This window comes from Oncorhynchus clarkii, chromosome 20, assembly GCF_045791955.1.
Source record: "Oncorhynchus clarkii lewisi isolate Uvic-CL-2024 chromosome 20, UVic_Ocla_1.0, whole genome shotgun sequence".
Taxonomy (NCBI): domain Eukaryota; kingdom Metazoa; phylum Chordata; class Actinopteri; order Salmoniformes; family Salmonidae; genus Oncorhynchus; species Oncorhynchus clarkii.
In genome coordinates, this window is record NC_092166.1 from 53,258,123 (window position 1) to 53,276,383 (window position 18,261).

The 18,261-nt window shown below is 45.7% G+C and overlaps 1 protein-coding gene across 1 annotated transcript in view; it reads right to left on the bottom strand.

The window, feature by feature from the left end:
• The window catches only part of LOC139377113 (SRC kinase signaling inhibitor 1-like), a gene marked incomplete at its 3' end in the record, with an annotated part of 60,118 nt that overhangs the window by 2,039 nt on the left and 39,818 nt on the right, over positions 1-18,261 (bottom strand). The window contains 14 exon segments of the mRNA XM_071120140.1: positions 805-960; positions 1,125-1,261; positions 1,350-1,677; positions 2,804-3,128; positions 3,409-3,556; positions 5,736-5,866; positions 6,043-6,218; positions 6,566-6,726; positions 7,950-7,973; positions 10,312-10,352; positions 10,908-10,997; positions 11,120-12,060; positions 16,937-17,108; positions 17,349-17,478. Coding sequence (XP_070976241.1) covers positions 805-960; positions 1,125-1,261; positions 1,350-1,677; positions 2,804-3,128; positions 3,409-3,556; positions 5,736-5,866; positions 6,043-6,218; positions 6,566-6,726; positions 7,950-7,973; positions 10,312-10,352; positions 10,908-10,997; positions 11,120-12,060; positions 16,937-17,108; positions 17,349-17,478 — 2,960 coding nt within the window.

Here is an 18,261-nt window from a genome sequence, read left to right on the forward strand (position 1 = left end):
CCACCTTAACACACTCCATGCAGTCTACACGTAATTCCAATATGCACGCCAGAAGTGTAGGACTGTCAGTCCTCGTACTAGTTAGTTTGTTAGAGAATTAGAGCACAGCTTAGTTAGAATACTGAATGCAGATCAGAATGTAGAATGCAGTCAGGGGAACTAGCAGGGGGGGGGGGGTAGTCATTAGCAAAGTGAGACAGGGGAGTTAGATTGAATGGAATTAGACAGTATATGTTTGGTAGTCGAATCCGTCAAAGATAAGCACTATGTTGTGTTTTCAGCCCAGAGAACTTCTGCATCAGGCAGAATTAGAGGAGACGGAAGGATCAACAGGCAGGTTAGTGGCCCTCTAAGAAACAAGTGCAGTGGAACAGCAGTGACTGAAGCAAGGGGAAGAGGACAGGAGACAGTAGGGCCGCAGGCACTGCAAAAAAAACTGGGCATTTTGGGGGGGGGGGGGGGGCTTAAGGTTTACCTTTCTTCCCAGGAAGCCTGAGGCGCAAGGAAGGGTACGGGCTGCAGGGGTAGGCCTCGGTAGCGTGCTGGGCAGTGAGTGGGGAGGGGACACTTTGACAGTGGTTCGCTGAAATATCTGTCAAGTGGTGTTTGGCGGATGGTGAGTGGTGTCGTGTGGGGAAAGGGTCGCAGAGACAACGTTATCACATTGCTAATATTGCATATACATTGCATATACACACCGCATGTCACATTCTTATACATTTTGTATGCAGCTACTCGAGGTATACAATTTAGCACCAGTGTAACACACTGTAAATTACTTCAGGGAACAAAAAGGACGCCTACCTCTAGTTCAGCAATGATCCTGTCTTCGTCGTCCTCATCTTTAATCGCTGAGGCGGCGATGACGGGGGGAGTGGAGGTGGGGCGGGGGGTGTCAGACGGTGTCCTTCTCAGCTTGACCAGAGTCTTCGGAGCCTCTCCGTCTTCTGGCTCCAGCTTCTTACAAAAGCAAAACAGGGTTGGCAACATGTCTACAGTGTGTGACAGGTCTTTAGAACATCCATGCATCCAAATAGCCTATCTCAAAGTATCTTCAAAAACATTCATGTATACTTTTGTGCTTTGCAGTTATTTCTTGCTCAGACATCTCTCTCTTACTGTACCTTCTTGGTGGTGACGATCACTTCTCCAGTGCTGTTGGTGGTGAGCCCATGGGCTGATGGGAAGCTGCGGCGAGGAGGGGGTGGAGGCGGAGACTTAGAGGGTTTCTCAGTGCGATACCTGGTAACAGTCAGCTCTGCTAAACACACAATAATATATCTTTATTGGGCAGCTCAGTCATAACTAAAACACAAATAATATAATGTGCATGTCGTATTCAGTCTCACCAGATCCGCAACGTGAGCCCCCCTCCAGCTTCTGGGCAGTGATCTGCACCATGTTGGGCTGGTGCTCAGTACTGGTAGTGGTGTTTGTGCTAGTGGTGGTGGAGGTGGTGGTGGAGGTGGTGGTGGAGGTAGTGATGGGGGTGGTAAACTGAGGTTTGGGGTGGGGTTTGGGGGGCACAGCAGGCTTGTTGATCTGCCTGGCAGCAAAGTCTAGGTCTGGGATGGCCTTCATCAGCTCAGCCTGGGTCTCCTCCAGCAGACGGTTGATGTCCTGGGCACTAAACTGGGTCAGACTAGCTCGCTTCTCCTCCCAGTCCCGCTCCGCAGCCTATACAAACACATATACAGTAGGGCAAAAACGTATTTAGTCAGCCACCAATTGTGCAAGTTCTCCCACTTAAAAAGATGAGAGAGGCCTGTAATTTTCATCATAGGTACACTTCAACTATGACAGACAAAATTGAGAAAGAAAATCACATTGTAGGATTTTTAATGAATATATTTGCAAATTATAGTGGAAAATAAGTATTTGGTCAATAACAAAAGTTTATCCCAATACTTTGTTATATACCCTTTGTTGGCAATGACAGAGGTCAAATGTTTTCTGTAAGTCTTCACAAGGTTTTCACACACTGTTGCTGGTATTTTGGCCCATTCCTCTATGCAGATCTCCTCTAGAGCAGCGATGTTTTGGGGCTGTTGCTGGGCAACACGGACTTTCAACTCCCTCCAAAGATTTTTTATGGGGTTGAGATCTGGAGACTGGCTAGGCCACTCCAGGACCTTGAAATGCTTCTTACGAAGCCACTCCTTCATTGCCCGGGCGGTGTGTTTGGGATCATTGTCATGCTGAAAGACCCAGCCACGTTTCATCTACAATGCCCTTGCTGATGGAAGGAGGTTTTCACTCAAAATCTCACGATACATGGCCCCATTCATTCTTTCCTCTACACGGATCAGTCGGAGTGTGACTGTTTGAGGTTGTGGACAGGAATCTTTTATACTGATAACAAGTTTAAATAGGTGCCATTAATACAGGTAACGAGTGGATGACAGAGGAGCCTCTTAAAGAAGAAGTTACAGGTCTGTGAGAGCCAGAAATCTTACTTGTTTGTAGGTGACCAAATGCTTATTTTCCACCATAATTTGTAAATAAATTCATTAAAAATCCTACAATGTGATTTTTCATCTTTTTAAGTGGGAGAACTTGCACAATTGGTGGCTGACTAAATACTTTTTTGCCCCACTGTATTTGTCAACCCAAATACTGTATATTGGAAATATATTGCAGAAATGTACACGGATATACTGTACATGATAGGGAAAATGTGTCAAATCAGAACATCTATACATTTCCTGGTAAATGTACCGATTGATTCCCCAGTAAAAATGTACATTTAGCATTGTGAGGGGGATTGTATAGAATGTAAAAATACAGGAGCGGTTTTCCGTACCAGTCTGACCTCCGCAGACACTGATTTGCCAGCACCGCGGCGGCTCGGCAGCTCGTCCAGGACCCGGCTTCTGTAGCTGGCCGTAGGGTGGGGGTCCTGCTCAGTTACCGAAGCATCTGGGTCACTGCCTGATACGGGCATCCAGTTGGCAAGGCTGGCACTGCCACCCAGGTCATTGAGGCTGAGCGGTGGACTGGTCAGTATGTCGAAGTCCAAACTCTTTCCTGTGTGCTCCGTTCGCTTGACTGACTGGCTGGAGATGTCATTCTGGCCTTTCCACAGGCCCTCTGTCACTTTTCTGTACATACAGGTGGCATACAATACACTAACAACACACAGCAGTATCAGGGCCCTATTGCATCTATTCTGGTGACCAGGTTTCCGGGATCAGTCAAAAAAAAAAAAACATTTTTAATCTGCTCCAAAAATATTTTTATATGAACATTCTTTCTCGTTGTTTTGAAAGAGTATAATTTTTTACTTATCTTGAAAAACAAGTCACCAGCTGAATGGGTCCCTCGTAACAACCGGTTATAACAATTGAACAACAACGTAACAACAAGGTGTATATGGCGTATATTGGGTTGTGTCGTGTTAAACCATACCTGCGTAGGGTGGTCAGGGTGTCGGTCATGGTGTTACAGCGTTTCAGCAGTGCGTCCAGTCTGTGTGGCTCCTCCTTCAGGAACTTCACAGCCTCCACTTCCACCCTCAACACCACGCGCATCTTACTCTGCAGACTGGGGAACTGGTCTGGAGGGAGGGAGGGGAGGGAGGGAGGGAGAAATAAGCGTAATTAAATCAACAAGAGAGGGAAGGAGCGAGGGAAGGAGAGAGGGAAGGAGAATATATCCAAGCTTGTTTGTAAAACAGTCATGCAGCGTCTTTGTGTCTCCTGTCATGCTCTCTGCCGGGGCTCGCTGTACTCTCTGCCCCCTGTGGTTCAGCTACCACGTGGGGGAAATGATTTTGGGGTCATTTAGGGTGCACAACAAAAATCAGTTGTTAAACAAGCATCTCGTTCTAACTGTTTGGTTTTTAGCCATGATGCTACACGTGAACATCTGCATGTGCGAGCACATCTTTCTTAATCAGACACTCCTATTATGGACGTTCACCTGCCTAATCCCTGACACCATTGACACGATGTGACAGATTGCAATTATCTAGAAAGGTAATTACACGAGGGGTCAATTTTATTCCATCCAAACGTAGCAGGCTTTCACACAACTAATTGCCTCAATGTTGCATCTTCCTGTATCGTTATCCCACATATACTACAGTACATATACTACAGTACATATACTACAGTACATATACTACAGTACCCATATACTACAGTACATATACTACAGTTCCAGACAAAAGTTTTGACACACCTACTCATTCAAGGGTTTTTCTTTATTATTGTAGAATAATAGTGAAGACATCAAACCTATGAAATAACACATGGGAATCATGTAGTAACCGAAAAAGTGCTAAACAAATCAAAACATAATTAATATTTGAGGTTCTTCAAAGTAGCCACCCTTTGCCTTGATGACAGCTTTGCACAATCTTGGCATTCTATCAACCAGCTTTGTGAGGAATGCTTTTCCAACCGTCTTGAAGGAGTTCCCACATATGCTGAGTATGCACTTGTTGTCTGCTTTTCCTTCACTCTGCATTCCAACTCCTCCTGAACCATCTCAATTGGGTTGAGGTCGGGTGATTGTGGAGGCCAGGTCATCTGATGCAGCACTCCATCACTATCCTTTTTGGTCAAATAGCCCTTACACAGCCTGGACGTGTGTTGGGTCATTGTCCTGTTGAAAAACCAATGATAGTCCCGCTAAGTGCAAACCAGATGGGATGGCGTATCGCTGCAGAATGCTGTGATAGCCATGCTGGTTAAGTGTGACTTGAATTCTAAATAAATCACAGATAGTGTCACCATCACACCTCCTCCTTCATGCTTCACGGTGGGAACCACACGTGGCGATCATCCGTTCACCTACTCTGCGTCTCATAAAGACACGGCGGTTGGAACCAAAAATCTCAAATTTGGACTATTTCCACCGATCAAATGTCCATTGCTCGTGTTTCTTGGCCCAAGCAAGTCTCTTCTTATTGGTGTCCTTTTGTAGTGGTTTCTTTGCAGCAATTTAACCATGAAGGCCTGATTCACGCAGTCTCCTCTGAACAGTTCATGTTGAGATGTGTCTGTTACTTGAACTCTGCGAAGCATTTATTTGGGCTGCAATTTCTGAGGCTAGTAACTCTAATTAACTCTGGGTCTACCTTTTTTGTGGCGGTCCTCGTGAGAGCTAGTCTCATCATAGCTCTTGATGGTTTTTGCGACTGCACTTGAAGAAACTTTCAAAGTTCTTGACATGTTCCAGATTGACTGACCTTCATGTGTTGAAGTAATGATGGACTGTCGTTTCTCTTTGCTTATTTGAGCTGTTCTTGCCATAATATGGACTTGGTCTTTAACCAAATAGTGCTATTTTCTGTATACCCCCTTCTGTATACCCCCTACCTTGTCACAACACAACTGATTGCTTTAAATGCATAAAGAAAGAAATTTCACAAATTAACTTTTAAGAAGCCACTCCTTTTAATTGAAATGCATTCCAGGTGACTACCTCATAAACCTGGTTGAGAGAATGCCAAGAGTGTGCAAAGCTGTCATCAATGCAAAGGGTGGCCACTTTGAAGAATCTCAAATACAAAATATGTTTTTATTTGTTTAACACTTTTGTGGTTACTACATGATTCCATATGTTTTATTTCATAGTTTTGATGTCTTCACTATTATTCTAAAGTGTAGAAAATAGTACAAATTAAGAAAAACCCTGGAATGAGAATGTGTCCAAACTGGTACTGTATATGAATATATAGCATTGGAATGAGTATGTATCAAATTTTTTGACTGGTACTGTATGCTTACGCTTGAGCTCTGTGAGGGTCTCTCCCAAAGACCTTAGCTCCATACTCTTCTGCTCCACTTCCTGCTCAGTCACCAGGCCGTGGTTGACTGACGAGTTCCTCTGCAGTTCCTCTACTGACTTCTCCAGATCACTGTGGGCACCAAAAAAATGACATCAGTATAGCAAGGCCAACAAGTATGCAGGCACTGCACAGTTCCAGCTCAAACACACCTTCATCTTTTTTTCGATCTGAGCAGTTTGCACTCTTTCTTCATTCACACTGACCCTATCTTGAGTTAGAGACCTTGAATTAAAGGCTAAACTCACTGCAGTTGCTGGATGAGCAGCTCTTCCTGGTTGAGGTACTTGAGTCTCTCCTCCTCCACGAGGAGGCGCTGCCTCTGCAAAGGGTCCTCCTGGGTCCGCATGGCGTCCAGCATCATAAGGCTCAGCTCCGACTCGGTCTGCCTCAGCAGGGACTGTACTGAGTCCTGGTTCTCCAACTGGGAGGGGAGACGTCGACAGACCCAAATACATGTCGTTGGGACATACACGCACTTAGACAATACATCAAACAAGCCTAAGTCAGAACAAGCACAAAGTCCAGTCTGCACACACAAAGCTCTGACAAAGGCCTTGAGGCCGATACGTAAAGAGCAGTGATACGAGCAAGAGAAGTGATTGATACATAAACACATGTAAAAACAAACATTGCCTTGAGAAATGTGTGTGTGTCTGTGTGCGTGTGTGTGTGTGTGTGTGTGTGTGTGTGTGTGTGTGTGTGTGTGTGTGTGTGTGTGTGTGTGTGTGTGTGTGTGTGTACACGGCCACACTGTTCTCTGGTGCTCACCTGGATGTTGCGCAGCTGGGACAGTTGTTTGCGCAGCTCGCTGGTGTTCTGCTGCAGGCCATGCAGGTGGATCTGCATCTGCAGCCGCGACACCGTCAGTGGCTGGGAGGACCCTATTAGTGGTGGCGGCATCAGGGCCAATGGAGCCGACGGTGTCAGGGCTGGCCAATCAGAAAGTGGGATTAGGGTCTCATGACGGTGCATTCTACTGTCACTGTAGCCAATTATATCATCCATCATAAAGTGGGGAGGGACTACAGGATTATTCACAGGTGTAATGGTGATTGACAGAATGGGGAAAGTTTTTAGGACACACAGAGCCATGTCCGAAGCTGTATTTCTTTACATACACTTAAATTCCAGGGGCAACAACAGAGCATCGACAACAAGCCCGAGCGAGCAAGTCTTTGATGCTTGGGGTTGAAAATGACACAATGGTCCATTGAAATGACAATGAACAAATAGCTTTGCTATATGGCAATTTCTCAGGCACATTTTCTCATGCATAACAAAATAAAGGGACTGGTTTGGTAATACTAAGTCACTCACAAACTTAGAGTTCAGCCGAACTAAAAAAAAATCACTTTGTTGCTTGACACGGAAAATAATTGAATTGCTTTGAAAATAGTCCATTAGCATTGATAACTTTCCGGGCAAAGAAACGTAAAATGGGTTTTTGTAATTTAGGTGAAGTATTCTTTCAGAGGAGATGGTTAAAACACAAGGTCGTAAAGCACGTTACAATTTGAACGGAGGAGCAGACGTGCTTGCAGTGTACTGTTCAACTGACTTCCTGGAAGATTTCTAACCTCTACTGGGAGACAGAGAAATTGGAGCTTGGCACAACTCCTTGTAGAAGAACACCTTGTTTTAGGGGGAGGGCATGTGACAGTTACTGTGTATTTCTAGGTTCATTGTCTAACTAATAGCTGACCTTCTAACACCTGTCTAGAATGGGCGTAGATAGAGAGGTGAATGGCCTATTTTCATCTGACAGCACAAAATCCCCTTTCACACAGACAACTTCCTGCAATTAACCATTGTTTTTGTAGGTCTGTGTGAATGGTAATCAGGAGTAGAAATACATCTTGATCTACCCAAAGAACCAAATATGCACACAAAGTAACCTAACCATACCATTACCGATGATAACAAGACAAGCGAAATAACATTCCAGCATGAACAGTAGGGATTGGGAAACATTATTCTGAGCCCAGTCCTGAATCCAGACACTGAACACAGACAAAAAGAACAAGAGAATCAAAAACAGAATCCTCACAAAAACTCAAAAGTGCATCAAACGAGAGACACCAACTATAAGGGAAGCAGACTGTCATTGAGACACACAGGGGAAAGAGGATGACGACTTCGGACAAGATGATACCTTTCTTGTTTTTTAACCGTCCAGCTAAAATAAGGCACAAGAAGCATGGCACACATTACTAGCATAAGCAAACACACACTTGATGGTTCTTCGTGCACATTGGTCACACGTGAGCAATACACATACGATAAGCAGCTCAGCTACAGAACATTTACAATTCTACGCAATGGATCATGTTATTTATATTGCAATGCTCTGCAACCCTAACCCTTACTCTTTATACTGCAATGCTCTGCAACCCCAACCCTTACTCTTTATACTGCAATGCTCTGCAACCCTAACCCTAACTCTTTATACTGCAATGCTCTGCAACCCTAACCCTTACTCTTTATACTGCAATGCTCTGCAACCCCAACCCTTACTCTTTATACTGCAATGCTCTGCAACCCTAACCCTTACTCTTTATACTGCAATGCTCTGCAACCCTAACCCTAACTCTTTATACTGCAATGCTCTGCAACCCCAACCCTTACTCTTTATACTGCAATGCTCTGCAACCCTTACTCTTTATACTGCAATGCTCTGCAACCCTAACTCTTTATACTGCAATGCTCTGCAACCCTAACCCTTACTCTTTATACTGCAATGCTCTGCAACCCCAACCCTTACTCTTTATACTGCAATGCTCTGCAACCCTTACTCTTTATACTGCAATGCTCTGCAACCCTAACTCTTTATACTGCAATGCTCTGCAACCCTTACTCTTTATACTGCAATGCTCTGCAACCGTTACTCTTTATACTGCAATGCTCTGCAACCCTTACTCTTTATACTGCAATGCTCTGCAACCCTAACCCTTACTCTTTATACTGCAATGCTCTGCAACCCCAACCCTTACTCTTTATACTTCAATGCTCTGCAACCCCAACCCTTACTCTTTATACTGCAATGCTCTGCAACCCTTAATCTTTATACTGCAATGCTCTGCAACCCTAACACTTACTCTTTATACTTCAATGCTCTGCAACCCCAACCCTTACTCTTTATACTTCAATGCTCTGCAACCCCAACCCTTACTCTTTATATTGCAATGCTCTGCAACCCCAACCCTTACTCTTTATATTGCAATGCTCTGCAACCCCAACCCTTACTCTTTATACTTCAATGCTCTGCAACCCCAACCCTTACTCTTTATATTGCAATGCTCTGCAACCCCAACCCTTACTCTTTATACTGCAATGCTCTGCAACCCCAACCCTTACTCTTTATATTGCAATGCTCTGCAACACCAACCCTTACTCTTTATATTGCAATGCTCTGCAACCCCAACCCTTACTCTTTATACTGCAATGCTCTGCAACCCCAACCCTTACTCTTTATATTGCAATGCTCTGCAACCCCAACCCTTACTCTTTATACTGCAATGCTCTGCAACCCTAACCCTTACTCTTTATACTGCAATGCTCTGCAACCCCAACCCTTACTCTTTATACTGCAATGCTCTGCAACCCTTACTCTTTATACTGCAATGCTCTGCAACCCTAACTCTTTATACTGCAATGCTCTGCAACCCTTACTCTTTATATTGCAATGCTCTGCAACCCCAACCCTTACTCTTTATACTGCAATGCTCTGCAACCCTAACCCTTACTCTTTATACTGCAATGCTCTGCAACCCCAACCCTTACTCTTTATACTGCAATGCTCTGCAACCCCAACCCTTACTCTTTATACTGCAATGCTCTGCAACCCTTACTCTTTATACTGCAATGCTCTGCAACCCTAACTCTTTATACTGCAATGCTCTGCAACCCTTACTTTTTATACTGCAATGCTCTGCAACCCTTACTCTTTATACTGCAATGCTCTGCAACCCTAACCCTTACTCTTTATATTGCAATGCTCTGCAACCCTAACCCTTACTCTTTATACTGCAATGCTCTGCAACCCCAACCCTTACTCTTTATACTGCAATGCTCTGCAACCCCAACCCTTACTCTTTATACTGCAATGCTCTGCAACCCTAACTCTTTATACTGCAATGCTCTGCAACCCTAACTCTTTATACTGCAATGCTCTGCAACCCTAACCCTTACTCTTTATACTGCAATGCTCTGCAACCCCAACCCTTACTCTTTATACTGCAATGCTCTGCAACCCCAACCCTTACTCTTTATATTGCAATGCTCTGCAACCCTAACTCTTTATACTGCAATGCTCTGCAACCCTTACTCTTTATACTGCAATGCTCTGCAACCCTAACCCTTACTCTTTATACTGCAATGCTCTGCAACCCCAACCCTTACTCTTTATACTGCAATGCTCTGAAACCCTAACCCTTACTCTTTATATTGCCAAGTCAATGGGACACAGTGAAAAGTCAATGTATATTTGTTTTCAGGTATCCCTGATTGATACTTACTGTCTGGCTCAGAGCAGTCATTGGCCATCTCAATCTTGTCCCTGGGAAAGACAAAATAACTTTAGGTCCCCACTCTGTGTGTACTGTATGTACTGTATGTACTGTATGTACTGAGTGTGTGTGTGTGTGTTTGTGTGTGTGTCGGTGTGTCGGTGTGTGTGTGTGTGTGTGTGTGTGAGCGTGCGCAATGGAGTGTGATGCTAACAGTATATCTTCCTCCACTGTCTGTGTCCCCATACCGGGTTTTAAACATTGATCCTCTGCTTCCCAACGCACGACAGTCCTCCTTGCTAACGTACCAACCGTTTGAGCGGTTGAAAACGATCTAATTTGATACCTCCACCGGGGACATTCCATCTAGCTGTGGCGTGAGCTTACGGGAACGTTCTTAACTGCGTTACACTCACCCCTTCTAAACTCGCTAGGCAGCAAGCGAGACCCGGCCTGTTGAGCTGAGCCCAACTGCCAATCCAGGTCACGGCACCCGTGAAACGGACGTCAGTGTGCTGCTAACAGTTTAGCTTCCTCCACTGTCCCCCACCATTACATGTGCGCCTGTGTGTGTTCATGAGTGCATGCTTGCGTGTGTGTCTCACGGGCTCTCGGCCTCTGGTCCCCTGGTCAGAACAGTCTGCAGTAGACCAGTCAGACTGGCTATCTGTTTCTCCATGGCCTCCATGCGCCCCCTTTGCGATGACAAACATAGGGTATGAGTCAGTTTAGATACACACAAAATACCCATCACAGACACATAAAACGTACATGCACACACCACACACACCAGACACACACACACTGGCACTCTTACCTGGTCTCTGTCTCATTGCCTGGTAGAGGTGAACTGAAACCACCGCTCTCCCCTCCAGGTCCAGCCATTAAGCACAGTTGATCAGACCCCAACCCTGACCCCTGACCCCTAGCTTTGGGACTCTCCCCGAACACGGAGGAGGATACTGAGTCCCTCCGCAGGGTCTGCCTCGCAGGGGAGCCCCGGCCGGGCATGGTGCCTGAATACGAGTCCTTCATGTCAGGGATTTTCTGCGGAGACGAGGGGGGTGGCACCCGGAAGCCCATGGCCAACATGGACGCGGCGTAGGCTGCATCATTATACAGTGGGCCTCCAGGCCTGTAGAGGACACCACTGTCCATCAGCTCTCCTTGCAGAGCCGCTGCCGAGTAGGAAGTGAGGGAGCGCACGGAGCCGGGTCCCAGCCCTCCTCCGGCCCCTCCGCCTCCTCCGCGCCGGTAGAGAGAGCCGTAGGCGTCCCCTCTCGGGGGAAGAGATGAGTGGGGGCCCGCCAGGCTGAGGCGGCCTCCTTCCTGCCCCAGGGAATAGGGGTCGGCATAGATCCCCCCTGCATCGCCCCGCAGTAGCACTATGCTCCTGGAGCCAGTGCCGTGGACCTCCTCATCGGGCTTAACATCCCTACGCTCCAGTATGGCACTGGGGGAGAAACCTGCCTGGGCGTGGTGCTGTAGTTGGGGCTGGTGGTGGAGCTGCTGGGGGTGATGCTGGTGGTGGGCCGCACTCTGGCCACCTGGCGAGGAGTGGTGGGGGTGGGGGAGGGAGTGGGTTTGGGGATGATGCTGGGGGTGAGGTTGCCCAGCGTAAGAGGATGGGCGGCCCCCACTGTAGAGGAGACGGATGCGGGACGGCGAGCCGGAGGGGGCAGAGGCGGAGGAGGCAGGGGCGTTGCTGAGGCGACGGTTGGGCGGGGAATCCTGCTGGGGCGTGTACACCATATCCCTCTGTCACCAGAGGAAGAAAGGAAGGATAGAAATAAACAGCAACATTCACGACAGAATAGAGTGTAAAATAAGAGGTTAGAGCAGAAGCAGAACAGAGTGATGTAGAATAGAATAGAACAGGTTAAGGTACAAGAGAATGGAGTACAATAGAGCAGATACTACACAATATTACAGGTGATTTAAAGATTGCACATCAAAGACCGGCCTCCTGGGCTTTTCATGCATGGCATTGTCTAGGGTTTATCGAGAATGACGTGACAAACAAAAAACATCCAGTCAGCGGCAGTCCTGTGGGCGAAAACGGCTCATTGAGGAGGGCTCGAAGGAGAACGGCAAGAATCGTGCAAGCTAGCAGGCGGGCCACAAACAGGCAAATAACGATGCAGTACAACAATGGTGTGCAGAAATGCATCTCAGAACGCCCAACTCGTCGGTCCTAGTCATGGATGGGCTATTGCAGCAGACAACCACGCCAGGTCCCACTACTATCAGCTAAAAACAAGAAGAAGCGGCTCCAGTGGGCACGCGATCACCAACACTGGACAATTGAGGAGTAGAAAAACATTGCCTGATCCGATGAATCCCGGTTCCTGTGGCGTCACGCTGACGGCAGAGTCAGGATTTGGCGTAAGCAGTATGAGTCCATGGCCCCATTATGCCTGATGTCAATGGTACAGGCTGTTGTGTATTGGTGTGGGAAATGTTTTCATGGCACACATTAGGTAACTTGATACCATTTGAGAAACGGTTCCATTTCCGAAGAATTATGGCTGTTCTGGAGGCAAAGGGGTGTCTGACTTGGTACTAGATGGGCATACCTAATAAACTGGTGACTGAGTGTATATACAGTGCCTTGCGAAAGTATTCGGCCCCTTTGAACTTTGCGACCTTTTGCCACATTTCAGGCTTCAAACATAAAGATATAAAACTGTATTTTTTTGTGAAGAATCAACAACAAGTGGGACACAATCATGAAGTGGAACGACATTTATTGAATATTTCAAACTTTTTTAACAAATCAAAAACTGAAAAATTGGGCGTGCACAGCCCCTTTACTTTCAGTGCAGCAAACTCTCTCCAGAAGTTCAGTGAGGATCTCTGAATGATCCAATGTTGACCTAAATGACTAATGATGATAAATACAATCCACCTGTGTGTAATCAAGTCTCCGTATAAATGCACCTGCACTGTGATAGTCTCAGAGGTCCGTTAAAAGCGCAGAGAGCATCATGAAGAACAAGGAACACACCAGGCAGGTCCTAGATACTGTTGTGAAGAAGTTTAAAGCCGGATTTGGATACAAAAAGATTTCCCAAGCTTTAAACATCCCAAGGAGCACTGTGCAAGCGATAATATTGAAATGGAAGGAGTATCAGACCACTGCAAATCTACCAAGACCTGGCCGTCCCTCTAAACTTTCAGCTCATACAAGGAGAAGACTGATCAGAGATGCAGCCAAGAGGCCCATGATCACTCTGGATGAACTGTAGAGATCTACAGCTGAGGTGGGAGACTCTGTCCATAGGACAACAATCAGTCGTATATTGCACAAATCTGGCCTTTATGGAAGAGTGGCAAGAAGAAAGCCATTTCTTAAAGATATCCATAAAAAGTGTTGTTTAAAGTTTGCCACAAGCCACCTGGGAGACACACCAAACATGTGGAAGAAGGTGCTCTGGTCAGATGAAACCAAAATTGAACTTTTTGGCAACAATGCAAAACGTTATGTTTGGCGTAAAAGCAACACAGCTCATCACACTGAACACACCATCCCCACTGTCAAACATGGTGGTGGCAGCATCATGGTTTGGGCCTGCTTTTCTTCAGCAGGGACAGGGAAGATGGTTAAAATTGATGGGAAGATGGATGGAGCCAAATACAGGACCATTCTGGAAGAAAACCTGATGGAGTCTGCAAAAGACCTGAGACTGGGACGGAGATTTGTCTTCCAACAAGACAATGATCCAAAACATAAAGCAAAATCTACAATGGAATGGTTCAAAAATAAACATATCCAGGTGTTAGAATGGCCAAGTCAAAGTCCAGACCTGAATCCAATCGAGAATCTGTGGAAAGAACTGAAAACTGCTGTTTACAAATGCTCTCCATCCAACCTCACTGAGCTCGAGCTGTTTTGCAAGGAAGAATGGGAAAAAAATTCAGTCTCTCGATGTGCAAAACTGATAGAGACATAACCCAAGCGACTTACAGCTGTAATCGCAGCAAAAGGTGGCGCTACAAAGTATTAACTTAAGAGGGCTGAATAATTTTGCACGCCCAATTTTTCAGTTTTTGATTTGTTAAAAAAGTTTGAAATATCCAATAAATGTCATTCCACTTCATGATTGTGTCCCACTTGTTGTTGATTCTTCACAAAAAAATACAGTTTTATATCTTTATGTTTGAAGCCTGAAATGTGGCAAAAGGTCGCAAAGTTCAAGGGGGCCGAATACTTTCGCAAGGCACTGTACATGCTGTATAATAACCTCCCTGACAATACAACCCTAATGGATTCTACACACACACTGGAGTAATGACTGGAGCGCCTTCATCTCCACCATCTCCGTCCTGTATCTTAGCAACTGCCTCTATATCTACAGGAAAATAATCCCACTAGACGTGAACGACTAGGCAGGGGCTGACCACCACCACATCTCACACTAGATCCCCAAGCCCCACTGTCATACAGAATGTCCGTCATAGATCACAGCAGATCACACTGTCGCTGTATCTCCTCCCACTACTCTAGCCTGTCACCTCATAACCAACATGCCAGTCAATCTCCACTAAGCCATGTCGTCCATCCATTTGTCTGTCCTTCCATCCTCCCTGTCTCAGTGCAGTGCTACTCGGTGGTCCCAGTCATGGTTTACGGTCTGCAATCAGATAGTAATCTCTGCTCGGCTGTCTAATGTCCCCTTTACTCACTCTGTACCTCAGCTCCTATCTCTCAGATTCCTCCTATCCTCCAGCACATAAAACCCAAGGTAAACCAAGTCGCTTGATAAAGCCATGAAACGCAAGGGAGAATTCAGAGCTGAGTGGAGGGAAAATTCAGAGCTGAGTTGTGGTGAGCTGTATTGTGTGTTAGGGTGGTTGCAATGTAAAGCTCGGGGGAGATGGGATAGTTGACCTCCAAAACACACAGGGCAGCTGCAATTCACACACACACACAGACAGACACACAGACACACAAACAGACACACAAACACACAAACAGACACACAAACAGACACACACACACACAGACAGACACACGGACACACAAACAGACACACAAACACAGACACACAGACACAAACACACAGACACAAACACACACACTACACAGATGCACATGCACACGGGCCCCCTAGGGTGGTTGATTGACATGAGTGGAAGTGGCAGAAGTGGGAAAATCGCTCTCTTTCTCTCCCCTCTCTTCCCCCCTCTCATATTCTCACTTTCTATCGTCTTATTTTCTCCTTCTTTTCCTCTCTGTCCAGAGTGACACAATGCCAGTTCTATACTGTGTATGCCAACGTTTCCCAATGTACTGTATTTGGGTTGTCGTCCACCAAAACCTAAAGCAAATCATATGTTGTTGGTCACGTGCACCGAATACAACAGGTGTAAACTTTACACTGAAATGCTTACTAATAATCCCATTCCCAACAGTGCAGTTAAAAAGTAAGACAAATAATAGTACTTTTGCTGAGTAAAAAAGGAAATAGTGACACAATATAAACAATAACGAGGCAATTTACAAGGAGCACCAGTACCTAGTCAATGTGCAGTGGTTCGAGCTGGTTGTGTGGGTAGTCTAGTGAGTGTGCATAGAGCCAGTGCAAGGGAGTCAGCGCAAAACAATTAAGATAAAGAAACAGTAAAGGGGGTCAAAGTAAATTGTCCGGGTATCCATTTAATTAACTGTTCAGCAGTCTTAGTAGAAGCTGTTCAGGTGCCTTTTGGTCACAGACTTGGTGCTCCGGTATCGCTTGCCATCCGGTAGCAGAGAGAACAGTCTATGACTTGGGCGGCTGGAATCTTTGAACATTTTTATGGCCTTCCTCTGACACCACCTGGTATTGAGGTCCTGGATGGCGGGGAGTTCAGCCCCAGTGATGTACTGGGCCGTACTCACCACCCTGTCTAGCAACTTGAGATCGGATGCCGAGCAGTTGCCATACCAAGCGGTGATGCAGCCAGTCAAGATGCTCTCAACGGTGCAGCTGTAGAACTTTCTGAGGATCTGATGGCACATGACAAATCTTTTTAACCTCCTGAGATTGAAGAGGCGTTGTCGTACCCTCTTCCCGACTGTGTTGGTGTGTTTGGATCATGATAGGTTCTTAGTGATGTGGACACTGAGGAACTTGCAGTTCTCAAATCACACTTTGTAGTGTCCCATTAAATACACAGAGCCGTGTCTCTATCCGACCCACCATTTGAGAACAGCTGTGTATGTACAACATTACACAACATTATCAGTCAGCAAACAGACTTTTTTTTGCCTTGGAGGGAAACAGGTTGGCATGGATTCAAAAACAGCAACAGTGGTGCTACTATTGTACTAGCATATTGCTTGTTCATGCGGACTCATTTAATAGAGACTGGCTGAGTTTAATTTGTGCTCCAGTAGGTTACATAATGACGATCCTTTTTTTCCATTTGTAAACAACATCCTATCAATGTCAGAGCAGCATGAGTAACTACAAATATAATGGTATTTAGGGCGAAGGAGTACTTGGCTCAGTATTTGTACTCAATTCTGTAGAGAGCTTTTAGTGACCACCGCTCCTGACGGTGAGCAACGCCCACACATACAGATGGATAGGACAGAGAGACAGAGAGACTGACTGACAGACAGACACAAATACCCCCATTCTACTCTCACCCGGAGGTCTCCGTTGGCCAGGTGTGGGTTGTGGTGACTGGGGTAGCTGCCGTAGACAGGCTCCTTGCAGTAGATCTTGATGACACAGCGGTCCTGGACGTCTCGTGGGTCCTCCAGCTCATAGAAGACGTTACGGGCCTCATCCTTGATGAGCAGGGCCGTGCTGGGGCACCTGAACATGGGCATGGACACCTGAGCATTTGACCTCCGCATTACCTTTCGTTTACAATTTTAATTGCATCATTTAAAAAAAAAAGTTTTTGTTTCAATTCACATGGATCATCTGCATCTTATCAGCTAATGAATCTGATATTAGCTTGGAAATATATATATTTTTTTGTAAAGTAAATTGTTATGACAGTGTTATGTGGCCTTTATAGCTAGGCATTCTAGTAGAGTGTGATAAAGCCACCTGAGCATTGCCATGGTGAGCCTCTGGGGGAACATGTGGACGATGAGGGCCCTCAGGGTCTCCAGGCTGGTCAGCTCGTGGGTCAGGTGCACCCTCCTCATCTCCTCCCCCAGCTGGAGGAAGAGAATGCCTAAGGGGGAGGATGAAGGGAGGCAGGAGGAGAGGAGAGGGGAGGGGAGTGTCATTTGACTGTAGTGACTCAACAAACACACATGCACATGCTGTACAGTCAGGTCCAACATTTTTGGCTAAGATGTCCTTGGTAAAGTTCTTAATGCCATTGACCGTAACAAGGGCACCAGGACCAGTGGCAGCAAAATAACCCAATAACATCAAAGATCCACCACCATATTTTACAGTAGGAATTTGTCACAGCTGGTTCTTTTCTGCATATGCATCTTTCTTTCGAAGCAAAACCCGTGGCACGTGCACGGCCAAAGAGCTACTGTGTATTTTCCAGTCATCTGACCATAGCACCCCTTTCAATCCAAGTGCCAATGCCGTTTACCAAACTCCAGGCGTTTACATTTGTTGGATGACATGAAAATAGAACTCTTTGGACGTGCTTATCTGTAGAAAAAAAACATACATATGCAGAAAAGAATCACAAACAGTGCGTTGGGAAAGTATTCAGACACCTTCACTTTTTCCACATTTTGTTACATTACAGCTCATTCTAAAATGGATTAAATTAATATTTTTCGTCATCGATCCACACACAATACTCCATAATGACAAAGCAAAAACAGGTTTTTAGAAATGTTAGTAAGGAACAGATATACCCTATTTACATACAGGTAAGTATTCAGACCCTTTGCTATGAGACAAAAAATGGAGCTCAGGTACATCCTGTTTCCATTGATCGTCCTTAAGATGTTTCTACAATTTGATTGGAGTCCACTTGTGGTAAATT